This window comes from Mirounga angustirostris, unplaced genomic scaffold (genome assembly GCF_029215605.1).
Source record: "Mirounga angustirostris isolate CCGP_5_RB_7025 unplaced genomic scaffold, mMirAng1.0.hap1 SCAF_7, whole genome shotgun sequence".
Lineage (NCBI taxonomy): Eukaryota > Metazoa > Chordata > Mammalia > Carnivora > Phocidae > Mirounga > Mirounga angustirostris.
The window spans coordinates 108765369-108783523 of record NW_026991715.1 but is presented as its reverse complement, the minus strand read 5'-3'; the positions used below and the strand labels follow the sequence as shown (position 1 = coordinate 108783523).

Genomic DNA, 18155 nt, shown 5'->3' with positions numbered 1-18155 from the left:
GCAAGTTAGGGAAGAGCTGGGACTAGACATCAGATAGCCCGGATGTCCCCAACAGTGCCTCTCCCCAGTAGTCATGGTTACAACCACTCTACAACCAACCTTGTCCCCTGGGGCAGTTCCAAGAGGCTATTCAATAAGCCTCCTCCCATATCCAGCCCATCGAGTGTTCTAATTCTTGCCTTGGAGATGGCCAACATCCCAGGCTCTTCGGTCTGGAGCAGGTGGGATCACAGCCCGTCAGAGAGGCCAGGAATTCTCCAAATGAAGTGTAGGACCGGCTAATCGGTTAAGCCCAAGGGGGCTTCTTAGACAGGCAGGTTTCTACGTCCCATCCCAGACATACTTAATTAATTCTAAAACATTTGGAATCTGCATTCAAAGTTTCCCTCATCATCCAAACTAAAGTAGCCGATCGAGTCTAACCTACCACTGTAGTAGTTATTGTCTTCATAGATACTAGACAAGCACTTGTTTACCACTTTGTCTTTCTCCACCTTAGAGTGTAAATTCCATGACGATAGAGACCTTGTTAGCCTGATTGATTGCCAAACCCCGTTTTCTAGACCCTGCAGGCCCCCACAGTACGAGGTTAATAAGAATTTATTGAATGTGCACCCAAGTTTGAAATCACTGTCCGACACAACAACTGGTTCATTTTACAATAGAGAAACTGAGGCCCACGGAGGAGACGACTGCTGCAGTTGGTAAGGAGCAGGGCCAGCGCCAGGATAAAATCTCAGATCGCCGAGTCCCAATCCTGCATCGGTTTCACTCCGCCCAAAGCAATTCTTTAGAAAAAACGAAATGCACTTGAAAGAAAAAACATTTCCTGCCTATGAACACTCGGTTTCGGGGGCTTGGCCGGGCGGAGGGCTGTTGGTAATTCGCCTCCCACTTTGAAGGCACCCTTGTCCCCAAGAGTTAACGGCCTGCCTTCGGGCGGGCCGGGGGTTCGAACCCAACTCCCGGCAGTGTCGCGGCCGAGGCCCGCGGGGAGGAGCCAAGCATGGCCCGCGGAGGTGAGGGCGGCTCGCCCAAGGTCACCAAGGCGGCGCTCAGAGGGGCCAGGCCCAGGGGGCGCCAGGGAGCCGGCAGCATCGGTACGTCCTCGAGGTGGATGGGCACCCCTATCCTTCACTCTGTAAATCAGGGGTGACATTAATGGCTCCTTCTCCCGAATTTGGCGTACCCAACCTAAAGAGCGCGAGCAGGCCCGGTCGGCCGCGTGGCCCGCTCCCATGTGCTCCACCTGCGGACGCTCTGACGCGCTGGCCCTTTAAGACACCTCCCCCTCTTCACCCACCCATCTCTCCTGCCCCCCTCATTGCCCTCCCTCCCGAATTGCATCAGGCACGTGCTCGCCCCCGTCCGGTCAGAGCACCCCTCACCCCCCAACCCGGGAGGTGCTCCGAGGAATCGGAGGCGAGGGGCGGGGCGGGGCGAGGCGAGGGGCGGGGCCGCGAGTCTGTGCGCGCGCGCTCCCGCCGCCTTCGCCCGCCCGCGCGTCGCCAAGGGCCGGCCTCGGCGGGCGCGTCCCCGCTGCGCCGTCCCCTCCCCTCGCTCGCCGCGTCGCGAGGCGCGCGCCCGCCCGCCGCCTGCCGCGGATCGCGTGGTCGCCTCGGCTCGCCGCGCCTCTCCCCCGTCCGTCCATATTGCTGCAGCCCCCGAGCCGGGAAGCCCGGGCCGCCCCGGCGGCGGGGGGGAGGGAGGGACGGGACGAGAAGCCTGCCAGGCTCGGGGTGGGGGCGCCTTGCGAGGAACGGGCGGGGGGGGACGCGCGCCGAGGAGGCCTGGACCGCAGAGTGGGGGGCCTTCCTACCCCCCCCCGCCCCGCCAGCGGGCCTCGGATCTACGGCGGCTGCATCCCACCGCGAGCGGGGCCGCGCCTAGCGTGAACCTCGACCCTTCTCCGCAGGGACTGGGGCCCAGCGCCCCGGAGGAAGGCGTCGCGGGTGCCCTGAAAGCCAAGTTCGAGGCGGGGGAGGCAGCCTCGGGCGCGCCCGGCTTCTCCGGGGGGGCGGGCGCGCAGATGGCCACTCAGGTGGAGCCGCTGCTGCCGGGGGGCGCCCCCCTCTTGCAGGCCGAAGAGCACGGGGGTCTAGTGAGGAAGAAGCCGCCGCCGCCGCCGCCCGAGGGCAAGGGCGAGCCCGGGGCGAACGACGTCGGAGGGGGGGAGCCGGACGGCGGCGCCCGGAGACCTCGGCCGCCCTGCGCCAAGCCACACAAGGAGGGCACCGGGCAGCTGGAGCGCGAGAGCCCGCGGCCGCCGCAGCCGCCGGGCGCCGAGGGCCTGGCGGTCAGCGACGGGGAGGAGGGCGGCGGCGGTGAGCCGGGCGCTGGCGGAGGATCGGCGGGAGCTGCGGGCGCCGGGCGCCGAGACTTCGTGGAGGCCCCTCCGCCCAAGGTGAACCCGTGGACTAAGAACGCGCTGCCGCCGGTCCTGGCCACGGTGAACGGACAGTCCCCTCCAGGTGGGTGTCCCTGCTTGCTCTCCTGGGTCCGGGGACCTCTTCCGGGGACTTGGGCGTCCCCTCCCCCAGCGGCCTTCAGGGCCCGGGGGTCCGCCACTGGTCGTGGTGACTCGGGATTTTTTTTTTTTTTTTTTTTTTACCTCCTGGCTAATTTGGGTCGCCGTTCCCTCTCTCTCACACTCGGGAAGCCGCCCCTGCCCGAGGGCCCAGCCCCCGGAGCCCATGGCCACCGCCTGGGCCTCAGCGGTTAGTGGGCAACGGCGTGGTCCGGGCCTACCTCGCCAAGAGAGGGTGGGCGCTGGTTTTGGTGAAAAGAGCCCACCCCCCCTCCCGCGTGTTGGTGTCGAAGACGGTTTCTAGCCTAACCCTTTCTCGGGAAGCCCCTCTTCCCACTCCGCCCCACGTTCCCCGTTTTGGTAGCGTTGCGATCGTCCCCATGTTGTAAATGTTTAATGAGCATATGTCATGGGCAGCGAAGCGCCGGGTGATGAGTTCATACCGACCACACGGATTCGGGCTTTAAAAGTTAACAAGTTTTGTTCTCTGGTAGATGATATTAGGTGGTAGAATCGCCATTGGCGACGGGTTGAGGGGTCGGTTACGGGGAGAATGATAAGAGGAAACCCAACGTGTAATTGAATTCGGTGGTTTCCCTTCCCGATCCCGGGGACCTTCCGCCTCGAGAGGGAGCCGGATGGCGAGTGTGCGGGGATCCAGTTAGGGGTTGGCGGAAAATGTGAGGCGAGGAAGGGGGCATGCGGCGACGCGAGGGGCGTGTGGCGGCGGGGGAGGGAGTGGCCGGGCTGGGCGGGCGTGTGACAGTTGGGCGCCATGCGCCGCGCCGCCGGCCCGCGGGCTGCTCGCGGCCGCTGGGCCTCTGCGTTCGGCGCCCGCCGCCGCGCTCGGGGTGGAAGGCGGGTGCGGGCCGGCGGCGCGGCGCGGCGCGGCGCGGCCCGGAGTGTGCGTGTGCGCGAATGTGAGTGCGCGGCCCCCCTTCCCGGCATTCCTCCGCAGCCGGGACAACGTGGTGCCTCCCCGCGCGGGGAGCGGCATGTGACCGCCGGCCGGCGCTCCTCGCGCCCTCCCTCTCCCTGCTCGGATTTTCGGTCCTGTGGACCCGGTCCCTTGGGAGATGCCAGCGGAGCCGTGTCAGCGTGGGGGAAAGGCGGTGAGGAATATGGAGGCTCGTCTCGGCCGCCCTTTGCCGAGACTAGATCGTCGGTTGGGTGGGGGGCGCGCCCTGCCGCCTTTCTTGGCCGGCGCGTAGAGGCACAGCGGCTCTGTTCTCGGTCTTTTCTAAGTGGACCAGTATCAAAACCCGCTTGTAGCTAGAATGTTGGGCCTGTGGCCGTAGCCCTAGTGCTTTAGCAAAACTCCCCTTCTGCAGTCGCTGGTTGAGGCTGACTGGTTTAAACCACCAAAATGGGGAAAGTTGAAGAGGGAGCTTAATGTCTTCCCATTCGAGGGATTAGGATCACTCGTAGTCCAAGGGAAACCAGAGCAGCCAATTCTGGAAATAGCATGTTGCAATTTTTATTTCTTTTAAGGTTGCTTCATTTGGAGGAGGGGACTTTTGGGGTTTACTAATAATACCTCAGACCGTGTTCTCTTCCTTCTGCCCTCTCCCCTTCCCCCCTTTCCCTTCCAGAACCCTCTTATGCAAAGGGCAGTGCGGAAACCTCCATTTTCTTGCATATCCCTCCTGATCCACCCACAGAGGGAGGGAAAGCAACTTTAAGACAAGACACTCTTTGGTCCTTCCCCCCTCTTTAAACTCAAAGGGGTATAATCATCCCCAAGAGAGAGCACTTCTCAGAAGTTTAAATGGGGCTACTCCTGCTGCTGCTTAGCTAATGGTGAACCTGCCTTGTGGGTTTTAAATCAGCCATGACATCAGGTGGTATTGGGTGCCTGAGCTGGCGTTTTGTGCAAGTGCAGGGGCCCTTGATAGGGTGCGTCACTGGGGTTATTGATCGTGGGAAGAAGACAGCTTGGCTGGCATCTCACCTTCCCTGGAATGGAGAAGCCAACTTGCTTTAAGTGCCCAAAGCAAAATTCCGAGTCTGGTAGTTTTGCTCTGTTCTTGTTTTTCTGGAATCTTAAGGCAAGAAAGTGTCTTGTCTACTCATTGGTTTTTGAACCTTTGGACTAGTTTTTGACAGACTAACTCTGAATTAATCCAGTAGTTTCTCTGTTTAAGTCTGTTGTTAGGGCTTGGATGCTTTTCGAGGGAGAATTCTGTGACTTGTCTGTCTGGTAAGGTTGAGATAGTGGCCCTTTTTTGGAGAGTCTACATGGACTGCTAAGGCCGTTTTTCAGCCCTGATTTTATTTGCAGCTTGGACAAGTTTAAATGTGACATCAATGGAGTGACAGTGTGGTCTTGGGAATTTTTGTGTTCTGTGATGCATATGTTTTTGGGAGTCTACAGAAATGAGTGCCTCATAAGCAAGCTAAAAGCTTTCCAGAGTTTGCTGCAAATGCCTATTTTTAGCCTTCCTTTTGGCTCTGATGCTAGTGGCTTAGTGCTTTAAGGGACACATGCAGTAACTAGTAATAAAAGGTATTTTTCTATATCCCCCCCATTTTTGTGGGGTTCTCTATTCTGGTTTAAGCTTCCACATCTTAACATTGGTAGTTTTTATTTTAAGTCAGGATTTGCATTTGGCTTTTTGTATATCTCTCCCCTAGAATATTTTGAAGACTTTTACATTTTTTTCCTTATTCTAGCCACAATTCTTGTGAGTATGAGAGAAGCAGGATGGGAAACGTTCTGGGGTTAAAACTGCATTGACTCAAATGCCAGCCCTACCACTTGCTAGTTGTGCCTCCTTGGGCAAGTTACTTACCCATTCTTTGTCTCAGCTTCTCCGTTTGTATAATAGGGATTAAATTATGATTTATCTGCTTATGGGGTTGTTGTGAGCATTCATTGTGGTGATAGCCCAGTGCCTGGCATGTGGTAGCTGTTCTCCCAGTCTGGGAGACTGTGGGACTTTCCAGGACTTTTTCTGGGTCTTCTTTTTCTCCACCTGTATGATGAGGGGGGTAGAGAATGCAGTACTTTCCTTTTCTGGTATTGTGTCAGTACTCCATGAAATATATGGGATCCATCTCCTTAAAAATGGAGTTTTGCTTATCCACAGACTGGAAGGGCATATTGTGTATAATCTTAAAGGTTGCTGACCCAAGGAATTGGCTATTTTTGCTTTGGAATGTGGTGTGATGAATGTTTTAAAAATAAATTTTAATTTGTTTATTTGCGTTTTATAAAAACTGCCTTTGGTAGAGTGCACATGTGCTCTCAGGGCTGTGGGGAAAGACCATAACTGAACTAAGTTTGCTGTGGCTAGTGCACGTGCAGTGGGTTGAGATCTGAGAATGTATCATCACCACAAGCTTCTGCCCACCCCAGCAGGGGGAATCAGTGGGTTGGTTGTGTGGGACTTCTAACTTCACGTAAGAAGAAAATAAAGCAATGGTGTAGTCTCCTTGACTTTATTTTTTTTAAAAGACTTTTTAAATTTATTTTTCGGGGGGAGGCACAAGCAGGGGGAACAGCAGGCAGAGGGAGGAGCAGGGAGCCTGACGTGGGGCTCCATCCCAGGATCCTGGGATCATGAACTGAGCCGAAGGCAGACGCTTAACCCACTGAGCCACCCAGGCGTCCTAGTGTTCTTGACTTTAAAGGGAAATCTGGCCAGGATCTCAGACTTGAGCATTTGTGTTCTGGGCATCACTTTTTTGTGTGTTCTTTTGAAGTGCAGCTAACTGATGGCACAAAATAAAGAAGAGGTAAAAATCTCAGCTAACCCAGGGCAATCCCAGGGATCCTCCACCCCACTGAACTGGCCCCAAATAAATCTCTACTCTCTTTCTCTATTTTCCTTCCTAGGTTTAGGCCCTTTCCCAGGCTCCTCCCAGTTGCACTAGGGTGGGACATCTGTATGGATCTGGGGTATCAGTTTTCAGTCTAGCATCAGAGCTACATCCGACTGTTGCCTTTTCCTTCCCCACCATAAGTGGACTGTGGAAGCAACAGCCTTGGAATCCTACAGTCTGCAGTTTTGAGTCCCAGCTTTACTGCTTTTGCTGCTACTGCTGCTTTTTTTTTTTTTTAATTGAGGTAAAATTGACTATTAGTTTGAGATCTGCAACGTGATGTTTCAATATTTGTATATATTGAGCTTTGCTTCTAACTTGCTGTTCAGTCTTGGGTGAATTACTCAGCCTCTCTGATCCACCATTTTTTCATCCTCAAAATGAGAATAATGATAGTTACTATTTTTTTTATTTTTATTTTATTTTTTTAAAAAGATTTTATTTATTTATTTGACAGAGACGCGAGAGAGGGAACACAAGCAGGGGGAGTGGGAGAGGGAGAAGCAGGCCTCCCGCAGAGCAGGGAGCCCGATGTGGGGCTCCATCTCAGGACCCTGGGATCATGACCTGAGCCGAAGGCAGACGCTTAACGACTGAGCCATCCAGGCGCCCTGATAGTTACTATTTCTAAAGGTTGTGAGAATTAAAGAAGATAACATTTATAAAGCCCTTAGCATAGTGCCAGGCACAGACCATCTAATAGGTGCTACCTATCCAGTATTTGCTATTTTAAAAATTTTGTAATAAATGATCACCATTATTAAGCATGTTCATTCCACTTCTGATTCTGTTGGTGAGCAGCTTTGTGAATACCAGCAACCCCCATTCTTCCTCTGCCTCTGTTTCTTCATCTGAAAATGAGGAATCCGATTAGGTCTAAATGTCTTCAAAGTGTTTTTAGTATCCAAAAAAAAAGTTTTTCAATAACCCCCCCCCACACACACACACAAAAGAAAGAAACCAAAATAGAGCTTTTTATATGTGTTTGTTTCTGTTTGCCATAGCGGTTAAGAACTCAGTTTTGTTTTGTTTTTTAAGATTTTAGTTTATTTATTTGTCAGAGAGAGAGAGAGTGAGCACAAGTGGGGGAAGCAGCAGAGGGAGAGGGAGAAGCAGGCTCCCCACTGAGCAGGGAGCCCGATGTGGGACTCGATCCCAGGACCCTGGGATCATGACCTGAGCCGAAGGCAGACGCTTAACGACTGAGCCGCCCAGGCGTCCCAAGAACTCAGTTTTGAATCCAAGTTCTGTAAGGGCTAGAGAGACTTCTGGCTTTAGGAACCTAGGCAGATTGCTTGGGGTGCATATCAGATACTGTGGAGCAAGCAGACATTATGTACCTTGCAGTGCTGAGATAGAAAGTACACAGCACTGCCTGTGAAAATCTCCCCCCGCCAAAGAATTGAACCCAAACCTAATAGAGCCCTAGATCTGTGGACATGGAGGAACAAGTTTTTGGACCTTGAGGTAGCAGTCCTCTAGTTTCTGAATGTGAGAAACTCTGCAGGACAAATTATCAATAAATGACATTTTTTAAAAAAGAATTGAGACATCAGTCAAATGCATTGTGTGGATCTTGATTCGAACCAATTTCAAGAAGACATTTTGGTGACAACTGAGGAAATCTGATTCCTTTAGATTTATTAAGGAATTACTTGTCAAGAGTGATGAGCTCCATACTGTTGATATAGTGCACCCTCAGCTAAGAACTGCTAGGTTAGCCTCCATAAATGAGGCTTTAAAGCTGTTTTCCTGCAGTTTAAATTACTTTTTTCCCCTTCTAAAGAAAGCACACAATTAGGACCCTCTGAAAGGGTGGTGGGGGGAGGCTGACTGCCCCCTCAACTTAAGTGTGGGGTGTCTGGGTTTTATACTTCCTGGGGAAGAGAGTGCCTGCTAGGAAGGGAGAGGTATGCCCATTCAGGCTGGGGGTAGGGGGTGGTCTCTGCAGTCTGAAACCCTGAACCTCCTGAGGGGTGGAGTCTCTTGGCTGACCCACCCCCTGTCTGCAGTGGGCCTAGGCTAGAGTACGCATTTTAAAGCTGTTACTCAGCACTCAGTTCCCTCCCAGAGGGAGGCGGGTAGAGAGAGGAGGAGGAGCGGGCCTGAAACCACAAAAACCTCTTTAAAATGGAGAGCTTGGCAGATGGGAGTGCCCCTGTTTGCACAATCCAAGACAAGCTCACAAAGGGGGTAATGAGGGTGCTGGGGCCTTGAGAGGGCTCACAGGTGCCTCAGTCTGGGCTCACAAACATCCCTGGCTGGTCCAGAGTTACCTGGTGGAGTGGTCAGGAGAGAGGATGGCCTTACCTTGCTGGAGGTTCATGAGAGGAAGTAAGTTTTGATACCTGGCTAATGAAAGCATAGGAGACAGCGGGATGAGGGAGCAGAGGGATACGTGGTGATAGGATTTAAATCAGAACATGGGTAGAGTACCTCTCTCTGCTCTCACTTGGTGACTTAGCTTGCCTAACCTCTGTTTTTCTTAGGCACAGAATGGGACTAATCCCTGTGCTGAGGTTGTTTTGAGGATCAAATTAATTTGAGTATGGGGTAGCCCCGTTCATTAGTTAAAAATGTCCCACACAGGTGTAAGTGGTTTATGTTCCAGAAGATGCATTCCAAAGCCAGATTATTCATGACTTTCCTAAGTGAGGATGGATAATCAGGAGTTAGCTTAATTTTCACGTAGCACTATTTGCAGAAGTTACCAGGGCCATTTGGCCAACTTACGTGGCAGATAGCCTAGGATGTCTCCCTGAGGGATTTTCTGAGAATCACAGGGACAGTCTTGACTTGGCATCTTTCTTTTGGCTGCACCTTTGGACTAGCAAAGCCATAGGTGTGGGATGTGAGGAGTGTAGGCCTTTATTGAAGAATTTTGTAAAGCCAGTCATATAAAGCCATACATACAGTCATGTGTAGTGAGGGGCTTCACCATCTCAGTATGAGGTACTATTAGTAAACCCAGCTGACCCCCCTCCATCAGAGGCCTTGTTTAGAGGGCACTTAGTTTTTTGGTTTGTTGTTTTAAGATTTTATTTATTTGAGAGAGAGCAAGAGTGAGAGTGAGAGAGTACAAGCGGTGGTGGGTGGGGGGGAACAGCGGAGGGAGAGGGAGAAACAAACAGGCTCCTCCTTGAGCAGGGAGCCCTATGCAGGGCCCCTCACCCTGGGATCATCACCTGAGCCAAAGGCAGACACCTGTAATAATAATCTTCCATACTTGTGATAACCACCTTACCCTCCAGACATGCATTCCAGTAACTCGAGGTAGCCTTTTCTCTGCTTTAAAATGAAGTTGCAAGCTTCTCAGAGGAGCTGAAGTCCCACTGTGGCCAGGAGCCATCTGGATAAATGGTCCACCTGGGCTCTGTATGACTTTCGCTCTCCTTTTCACATATACCAGCTTATTTAAGTTCCTGGTGATCCCAAGATATGTAATAGTGATACCATAGTTACCACTTATTGGATATTTGGTGTGTTCTAGCCCATGTAATCTGCTAAGCAGGTGGTCTTTTTACCCTGCTTCACAGATGGGAAAAGTGAGACTCAGAAATTAGTAAGCAACTATCCTAATTGCTTGGACAAGAGTCTTGGGTCATCCTTGTCACTTTACATATAATTTACTAGTACATAGTTTTGGCTCCTAAAAAGTCTGTCCGAAGTTAATCCACACACCTCCTCTTTTGTCAGCCTAATCCACACACCATTGCTTCTCACCTGGATTGCTGAAGCAACCTTCTACCTGGTTTCCTGTCACTCTTTCCTCAAGATCCTCTCATGGCTTCTCATTGTGGAATAAAATCCCAAATCCTTAGAGTATTCTCTAATCTACCCTTGATATGGCTCCCCACATCACCCATTCCCCCCAAGCTCTAACCTTCTCTATCACCACTTTTCCCATCCAACAGCATTGGTCTTTGCTTTTCCTAGAGTATGTTGTGTACTCTCTGTTTCAGGGGTTCGGTTTTTCCCCAGATGCTTTTTCCCCAGATAGCCACATGGCTCACACTGTCATTTTGTTCAGGTTCCTGTTCAGATAATTAGTAAATGAATGGATAAATCTCATACTTTGACAGCATCACACAGCACATTTTGAGTTCGGCATAGAAAATACCACAGTGAATAACAAAAATCTTTGTTGGGAAGGAGTACATGCACTCACAATCCAGTAGGGAAGGTGCTGTGTAAGAAATGGATGGGATTCTCTGGGAGTGTAGCAGGGGTACCCAACTCAAATCTAGGTCAGAGAATTCTTTCTGGAGAAAGCAACGGCTAACTCCCTTGAAATGGGAAGGATGGGTAGGAGTTATTTGAGAAAAAGCCTGGAAAGAGAGCTCATGCTTGGTGGAGCGAAGGCCCTAGGGTTCAGGGAATTGAGTAAATTCCCTGTGGCTGTTGTGTAGATGACTTAGATAAATTGTGATTTTAACTGGAAGGCATAGAGAAGCCATTAAAGATTTTAAATGAGAGAATGGCATGGTAAGATTTTTTTCTTTTTAAAGATTATTCTGGCCGCATGAGAACCTCTTAAGGGTAGATGGTTTGGGGTTTCCTGTCTGATCCTTTGGGGCAAGGTTCCCAGATTACAAAAGGGAGCAGATTTCCAAGTCATTCCTGAAGTGTTGGGCAATTATCAGCTGTCATCCTTTAGGCATAGGGAGCGGCTCCAGTTTATGAGATTTCTCTGACCTTTCAGAAGGCCACATTAGCTGGAATGTATCTCAGTTGCCGGAAGAAGCCAGTTTCTGATGGACTGGCCTGAGCTGAGCTCATGCTTGAGCTTAGAGCCACCAGCCTGCTTCACCCTAATGTGGCAGCACAGGCCTGAAAGAGGAAGCCCTGGAAGTAGCAGGGAACGGGGCTGGCGTGGCAACTCCCACCTCCACCAGGGGAGGCACCCCTGTGGCAGGACTTCATGGGCTCACGTAGGCTGCCTGCCATCAGCCCCTCCGCAGCTTGGCTTTGTTGGCTTTTCCGCAGATGGCCGCATGCACAAGGTTTCCTTCCATCAGAGCCACCTCCCCTCAGCTTAATTCAGCTCATTTTACACTTGTGCTGGGAGTAGTGGGGCTGCATTTGCCCATGGATAGAAAGCTATAGTAAGTCCCTGAGAATGTGGGGCTATAATCAGGCTCACCCAGCCCAGTGCCCAGTTGTCAACTCTGTCCCCACTGCTGTGCTCTCTTCCCTTCTTTTATTTATTTATTTTTAAAGATTTTATTTATTCACTTGACAGAGACAGAGAGAGGGAACACAAGCAGGGGGAGAGGGAGAGGGAGAAGCAGGCTTCCCGCCGAGCAGGGAGCCCGATGCGGGGCTTGATCCCAGGACCCTGGGATCATGACCTGAGCCGAAGGCAGACGCCCAACGACTGAGCCACCCAGGTGCCCCTCCTCCCTTTTTTTAAAGATTTATTTATTTATTTTAGAGAGAGGGCAGGGGAGGGGCGGAGAGAGAGTCTTAAGCACACTCCCCGATGAGTGCAGAGCTGCCATGGGGTTTGATCCCATGACCCCGAGATCAGGACCTGAGCTGAAACCAGAAGTGGACGCTCAACCAACTGCGCCACTGAGGCACGCCTCTCCCTTTTTGAGAGGATGGAGTATTTAGAGCTGGAAGGGACCCCAGAGGTCACTGAATCTAAACTCCTGTTAACAGTTTAGGTACTTCAGGCCTAGAAAGGGAATAGGGAGTTGCTCAGGATCACAGTTCAAAGAAAGGCTGAGACTTGAACCCAGTCCTCTTGGTTTCCACTCCAGTTCTATTTTCACTCCACCGCTGGAGGCAGAAGTAGAATGGGGTGGTTGAACAGGGACTTTGGAGTCAGTCGAGCATAGTTTGACTTAGCACTAGCCACTTAGCAACTGAGTGCCTTTGGACAGGTTGGTAACCTCTAGGCTCCAGTAAATGGAGTTTTATCTAGAGTACTCACGCATTGGAGTCCCTGTTGAAAATGAGGTAGATGAACATGAGAGCTCGGCCAGAGCCTGGCAAACAATAAGTGACAGTTCTGAGAGTGTTAAGGACTTAGTTTTGACCTGTGTCTTCATTTGCTAACAGAGGTCAGGTGCCAAAGCCAGCCTTTCTCTGTCTTCCTGGATCCTCTGCCCCTTGATCCCTTCTGTTTGGTTCTGAGCATAGATAGTAAGGCAGCCCATGGTGCTTCCTAGAGCTAGCTCTTCAGACCCTGTCTTGGGTGTCAGGCAACTGTAGAGTAGTGGGGGACTTAAGGAGTCATGGGGGCTGTAATCCTGCAACGAGAAGCCCACATTGTGGTGCTTAGGAGTGCACTAGTAGTAGAATATCAGTGAGAAATGGACTCAGGTGCTTTGAAGTGAAACCCTCTTACTCCATCTTTGATGTCTTTCTCTAGCTTTGGGTTTATTTGGGGGAGCGGAGGTCTCTGTTTTTCCTATTTTGTGTATATGTATTAACAGCAGCATGAGAAAGATGCCAATTATGTGCATAGAATAGCCTGGCTTAGGTTTTCCTCCAGGTGGAGCTGAATGTAGGAGTAGAGTTTGGACTGGTGAGAGCAAGGTTCTTGGGTGTGGGAAGCTGGATGCTGCCGCTAGGGAATGTGGGAGGGAGACAGGAAATCAGGAACATAGAGGAGGCAGCTTACTGGGTTGCTTGCACCTTGCTATGAGCAGGGAATGGTTGAAGGAACTAGGATTATTTTGCCCAAAGAATCAAAGCTTGGGGTGGGTGGAAGTGCTGGCTCTTCTGAAATACAGTGTTTGAATAGACCTGCTTCCTGTGTGCCTGTGGGTAAAGCTCTGATGGCAAATGGGAGGTAGAAGGTCAAGAAGTAACTTTTAACAGTGTCCCCAGATGGATTTAGCTGTTCACGAGGTGTACTGAGTTTCTTAATGTGGTGGTAATACTTAAACGGGTTGGGTGGTGATTTGCTCCAGAGGCCTGCAGCTACAGATTTGCAAAAGTACTTGCCCAGATTTGTTCATTCAGAAATTTTTGAGTACTTGTAGGTGCCAGTCCCTGAAAGCTGAATTTAGGTAGACGATTTTAGGGGCTGTCATGATGGGGTGTACATTCTGAAAGGCAGAAGTCACAAATTGGCATCCCTCATCTTACATCCTCAGGCCCATTCCAGCCAATTCGCAGGTTTTTTTTAAAAAAAAAAAATATTTTTTTTTATTTTTAAGATTTTATTTATTTATCTGTTTCAGAGAGAGCACACGTGAGAGTGGGGGGAAGAGCAGAGGGACCAGGGACAAGCTGACTCCACACTGAGCGCGAAGCCGGACATGGGGCCCAATCCCACTACCCCAACATCATGACCTGAGCTGAAATCAAGAGTCAGACGCCCAACCAACTGAGCCACCCAAGTGCGCCCCCCCCCCTTTAAAGATTTAACCTTTTGACAGGTTTTGATTGGCTCTGAATTTAAAAACAATTTAAAGTAATCACCTATGTTTTAAAAATCAAGAAAATTTATCTGGAAACCTAGAAATGTGCAGCTTTAAGAGAGCAGACTGAATATGCAAAAACAAGAACAAAAACAAAACCCGTTGAATTTTATACTTTGAATTGATGAATAACTTGGTATGTGAATGATAACAGTAAAGCTGTTACAGAAAAGAATGAGAAGAGCTGGCCACACTGGACCTCTGTTGCTTTATGAGTGCTGTCCAGTGGCAGTACCTAGCCCACTTTAGACTAGGACACCGGCATGCCAACTCAGTTGGGCCCCTGGGCCCAGACTTCGTATGTTTGATCATACAAAGCAGAGAGGATAGCGGTCTGTCCAGCTTGCAAGCTGAGGAGCATTCATATGGAAGGAGTTTGAGAGAGGAGGGGAGGGAAGACTTTAAGGCCTATGGCAGGAATAGGGAGTCCCTAGAGGGGACTCCTTAAGCCATGGGAGGAGACCATATACCACTGGGCATTGTGGCCTGAGGCCCCAGAACCGTGATAGAAAGCTGTCTGAGAGCTAAGGGATTGGAAAACGGGCTTATGTTAGGTCCCATTGAGCCTTTCCCCTCCCCTATCTGTGAAATGGGTATGGCATCTTTGATCTCAGTCTCTAAGGCCCCTTCCAGCTCAAACACTGTTGGTGTGAGAGTGGCTAAGGCAGGTGTTACTAGTTCTTTGATGAAAACGGAAAAGATCCTGACTAGGTCTTGTGTCATTGGAGCATTGAATTCTCTCTGGGAGAAGAGACACTGGAGAGAAGCTTCCCCAAGGCAGGCCTGCTCCTCACACCATTGTTGGTGTGAACCCTGTAGTAGGGGTAGGATGGGGAACTCTGGGCAGGAAACTGGAGACCAGCCTTCTAGTCCCAGCTGTTTGGCTCACTTGCTAAGACACTTTGGGCAACTTACTGAGCCTGTTTGGATTTCCTTTTCCTCTTCTGTAAATGAAAGTGGTTAAGCCAGATCTTTCAAGGTCTTTTCCTCCTAGGGTTAAATTTGATATATCAAATTGGAGATGAAGACTACACTGTTAAAGCTTTCGTCTAACGGAGATTGCTTTCCCCTACCTGATTGGACCAGCTTTAGTGTTATACCCAAGAGCTTGACCAAGGCTTTGGGATTTTTCTACCTAGGCGTGAGACATTCTGCCTTAGGCTTCTGGAAAATGCTGGGCTAAGATGAGCTGCTGCAGAAGGTTATGAGTACCCATTGCAGTGTATAAACAGTGGTGGCCCGTCTCTTGACAGAAATGTCATTGAGAAGATTCTGCCATCCTGTACCTGGTTACACTGGATTGTTGCTGAGACCACCCCCCTGCTTCTGGCTCTGAGATTTAGAACCTCTGTCTTGTGGAGGCCAGGGTCAAAGTATCCCTCAGTGGAAGGGAAGCTGGCCCACCCATCTGAAGAGACTTGAGTATTCAGATAAGTCCTCAGGCTAATCAAGAGAAGCACCAGGGCTTGAACCTAACCTTTGTGTGAAAGGAACTAACTTGGCTACCAGCAAAGTGAAAATCATTCATTTAACACATTTGAGTAACCTACTGAGTATTAGACCATGGAATAGTGATGGGAACAAGACAGAGGGGGGCTGCCCTCATAGTTTACATTCTGGTGGGGAGACATAGTAAACCAACAAGGTAGTTCTTGCTATTGCTGCCTAACCAATCACCCCAAACTTAGTAACATAAAAAAACAACCATTTGTTCACTGATTTGTATGTGGGTCAGGATTAGGACAGGGCTCAGCCAGGTGAGTCTTTTCTGTATGGCAGTGATAGAGGTATCTGATGTCCTGGTCTGGAGGACCCACCACACTTCACTCGCATTTTTGGTACCTTGGCAGGGATGGCTGGAAGGCTGAGGTCAGCTGGAACTCGAGTGCCCTCAGGTACCCTCTCCAGCCTGGGGGTTTCAGAGTAGTAGGACTTACTGTGCAGTGACTTAGTGCTCCCAGACTGAGCTTTTCAAGAGACAGGAAGTAGATGCTGTCAATATTACAAGGTCTGGGCCAGAGCACTAGCACATCACTTTTACCATAGTGTGATAGAGGTCACAGATCCTGCTGAGAATGAAGGGGAGGGGTCATGGGTCCTGCCTTTCAATGGGAGGAGTGTCCGTTTGCAGCCATCTTTAATACTACACGGCAGCTGCTGGTAGTGCTAAGCGCTGTGAGAGAAACAAAGCAAGGCAGTGTGCTAGAGAACTGGGGATGTGTGGCTGGGGACAGCTTCAAACACCTGTCAGGGAAGGCCTCTAAGGATGAGCCCAGATGAGATTGATAAGGAGCATGGTGGTGAGCATTCTTGCCTGGAGGAACAGCAAATGCTAGGTGGTGATGAGTTCAGAGATCTGCAAGGAACGGACCAAGAGGCCTTTGAATGAGAGGCGAGGGGCCCAAAAACTCAGAAGCAAGAGGCCTTGGGAGGCCAGTTTAGGGAGTTTGGATTCTGTTCTGAAAGCATTGAGAGAGGAGGTAGCGTGATAGGATTTCTGCTTGAGGGTTACTTTATCTTATGCAGAATGGACTGGTGTGGGGGGAGCAGGGAGACCCCTTGGAGACTTCTACAATAGTCTGGGGAAGAGATGGGAAGGAGTGGATGATGGCATGGTGACTGGGCCAGATTTTTTTGACCTTATGTTTTCTTTTGAGACTAGGCCACTTAAGAGGAAGTTTTCTGATTGCTGTTTCTTACTTCCTCCTGTTTGTCCAGAAGCCGAATTATTGTCATGTGATGCCCATTAATAAGAAGAGGATGGCCTGAGGCAGGCAGATGTTTTACCTGGGTTCTGGGTCTCTTGGCTCCAGGGCCAGGAGAGTATTGGTGTTTCCCTGCTAGGCAGCTTCCCTTGGCCTATCTCCCGCTCCCTGCCCCAGGGTGGAGGCAGAGTGAGAGTGTGGGTAAATAGCTTGGGGGCACTAGCAGGAGCTGGGGTTGGGATGGTGGGGCTGCGGGGATGGGGAATGAGCCCCATGTGGGCGCCTAGTGTCACAGTGTTCTGTTCTGACTTCTTGTCAGAAACTGCAGTGGCTTTTTAATTTCAAATCTTCAGGGTCGGGTCAGAGCAAACTGAAATCTGTGGATCCAAGTTCTGTTTTCAGCCCTGCTCTCTTGATTCTCCTGGCTGCACCTTCATTTCTCACAACCTGTAAGAAGGGATTGGGTATGAATGCATTGCTCATCTATCACTGAAGTGCCTTTATCATGTCCCTGGGCTTAGCCAGGTGTCCTAGAATCTGCCTCATGGGTAGCTTGTCTTAAGGACCGATGTCCCAGACCCTCCACTTCTGACATGATTATCAAAATTCTGAGCCACCATACCATCTCATTCATTATCTAGGTTCATTTTCACAAAAACCCTGTGGGATCTGGCTTCAGTTCTAATCCTCATTTTATGGATGAGAAAACAGAAGAGTTCAGAGAGGTTCAGTAATTTTGCTTAAGTGTATGCAGCATTTAGTAAGTAGCTGGGATTGCATCTCCTGGCACACTGACTCCAGAGACCCTGCAGTACTTACCATCTAGCTTTGCATTCTTCCAGACCACAGAAGTATACATACCCTACCTGGAAAACTTTCTGGGAGAGAGAGGATCCATATAGATCTTCAGGCAGCAGGAATCTGTACAGGACCCTGGTGCCCCAGCCTGGACTTCCCGGTTCTGCCTCTTGGCCACCTTTAGTGGGCGTGAGCCAGGCCCTGGAACTTCTGATCTTGCAGAGGAGCCCCGGCCCCTCTTCCCCCAGAAATGATCCTCCTCAGCTCTGTCAGGCAACGTGCTGCCCGCTGGTAAGAGCCGCGCTGACCATGTGGTTTCTCAGGCATGGCCTCCAGGCCAGGTGTGGCAGGATGGTGGCTCTCTGCAGGCTTTGGGAGGCTCTCTGGCTCTTCCTAGAGGGATAGGAAATACTGTTATGTGTTGGGCCTTTTAACTTCTTTCAAAGGGGGAAATCTTTTCAACTTACTTAAGCAACCAATTCATTGTAGAAAAATGTCCACCAACCACCATAAACACTACTAAGCAACCACATCCTTTTAGACTAGTGTTACCTAATAGAAATACAACACAAGCTGTGTGGATAATTTTGAATTTTTTAGTAGCCATAGTTTTAAAAAAGTAAAGATTGGTGAAATCAGTTTAAATGGTACAACCCAAGATAAGAGATTATCATTTCAACATATAATCAACATAAAAGTTATTAGTGAAATATCTTCTATTCTTTGTATTAAATGTTTGAAATTTGGTTTGTCTTTTACACTTAAAACATTTCTCGATTTGGACTGCCCACATTACAAGTGCTCAGCATCCACATGTGGCTAGTGACTATTGTATTGGACAGCACATTTCTATACTTTTTTTTT

At 50.1% G+C, this 18155-nt stretch overlaps 1 protein-coding gene across 3 annotated transcripts in view; it reads left to right on the top strand.

Annotated features, from left to right (window-relative positions):
- Positions 1-1598: 1598 nt before the first annotated feature.
- Positions 1599-18155, top strand: part of LARP1 (La ribonucleoprotein 1, translational regulator) — a 52285-nt gene continuing 35728 nt past the window's right edge. The window contains exon 1 of one of the 3 annotated variants that reach the window (XM_045902125.3): positions 1599-2471. In XM_045902125.3, coding sequence (XP_045758081.1) covers positions 2030-2471 — 442 coding nt within the window. In that variant the 5' untranslated portion in view covers positions 1599-2029. Of the gene's footprint in view, positions 2472-3618; positions 3640-18155 lie in introns of those variants that run through there. The other 2 variants (XM_045902118.3, XM_045902129.2) reach the window with 2 other exon arrangements.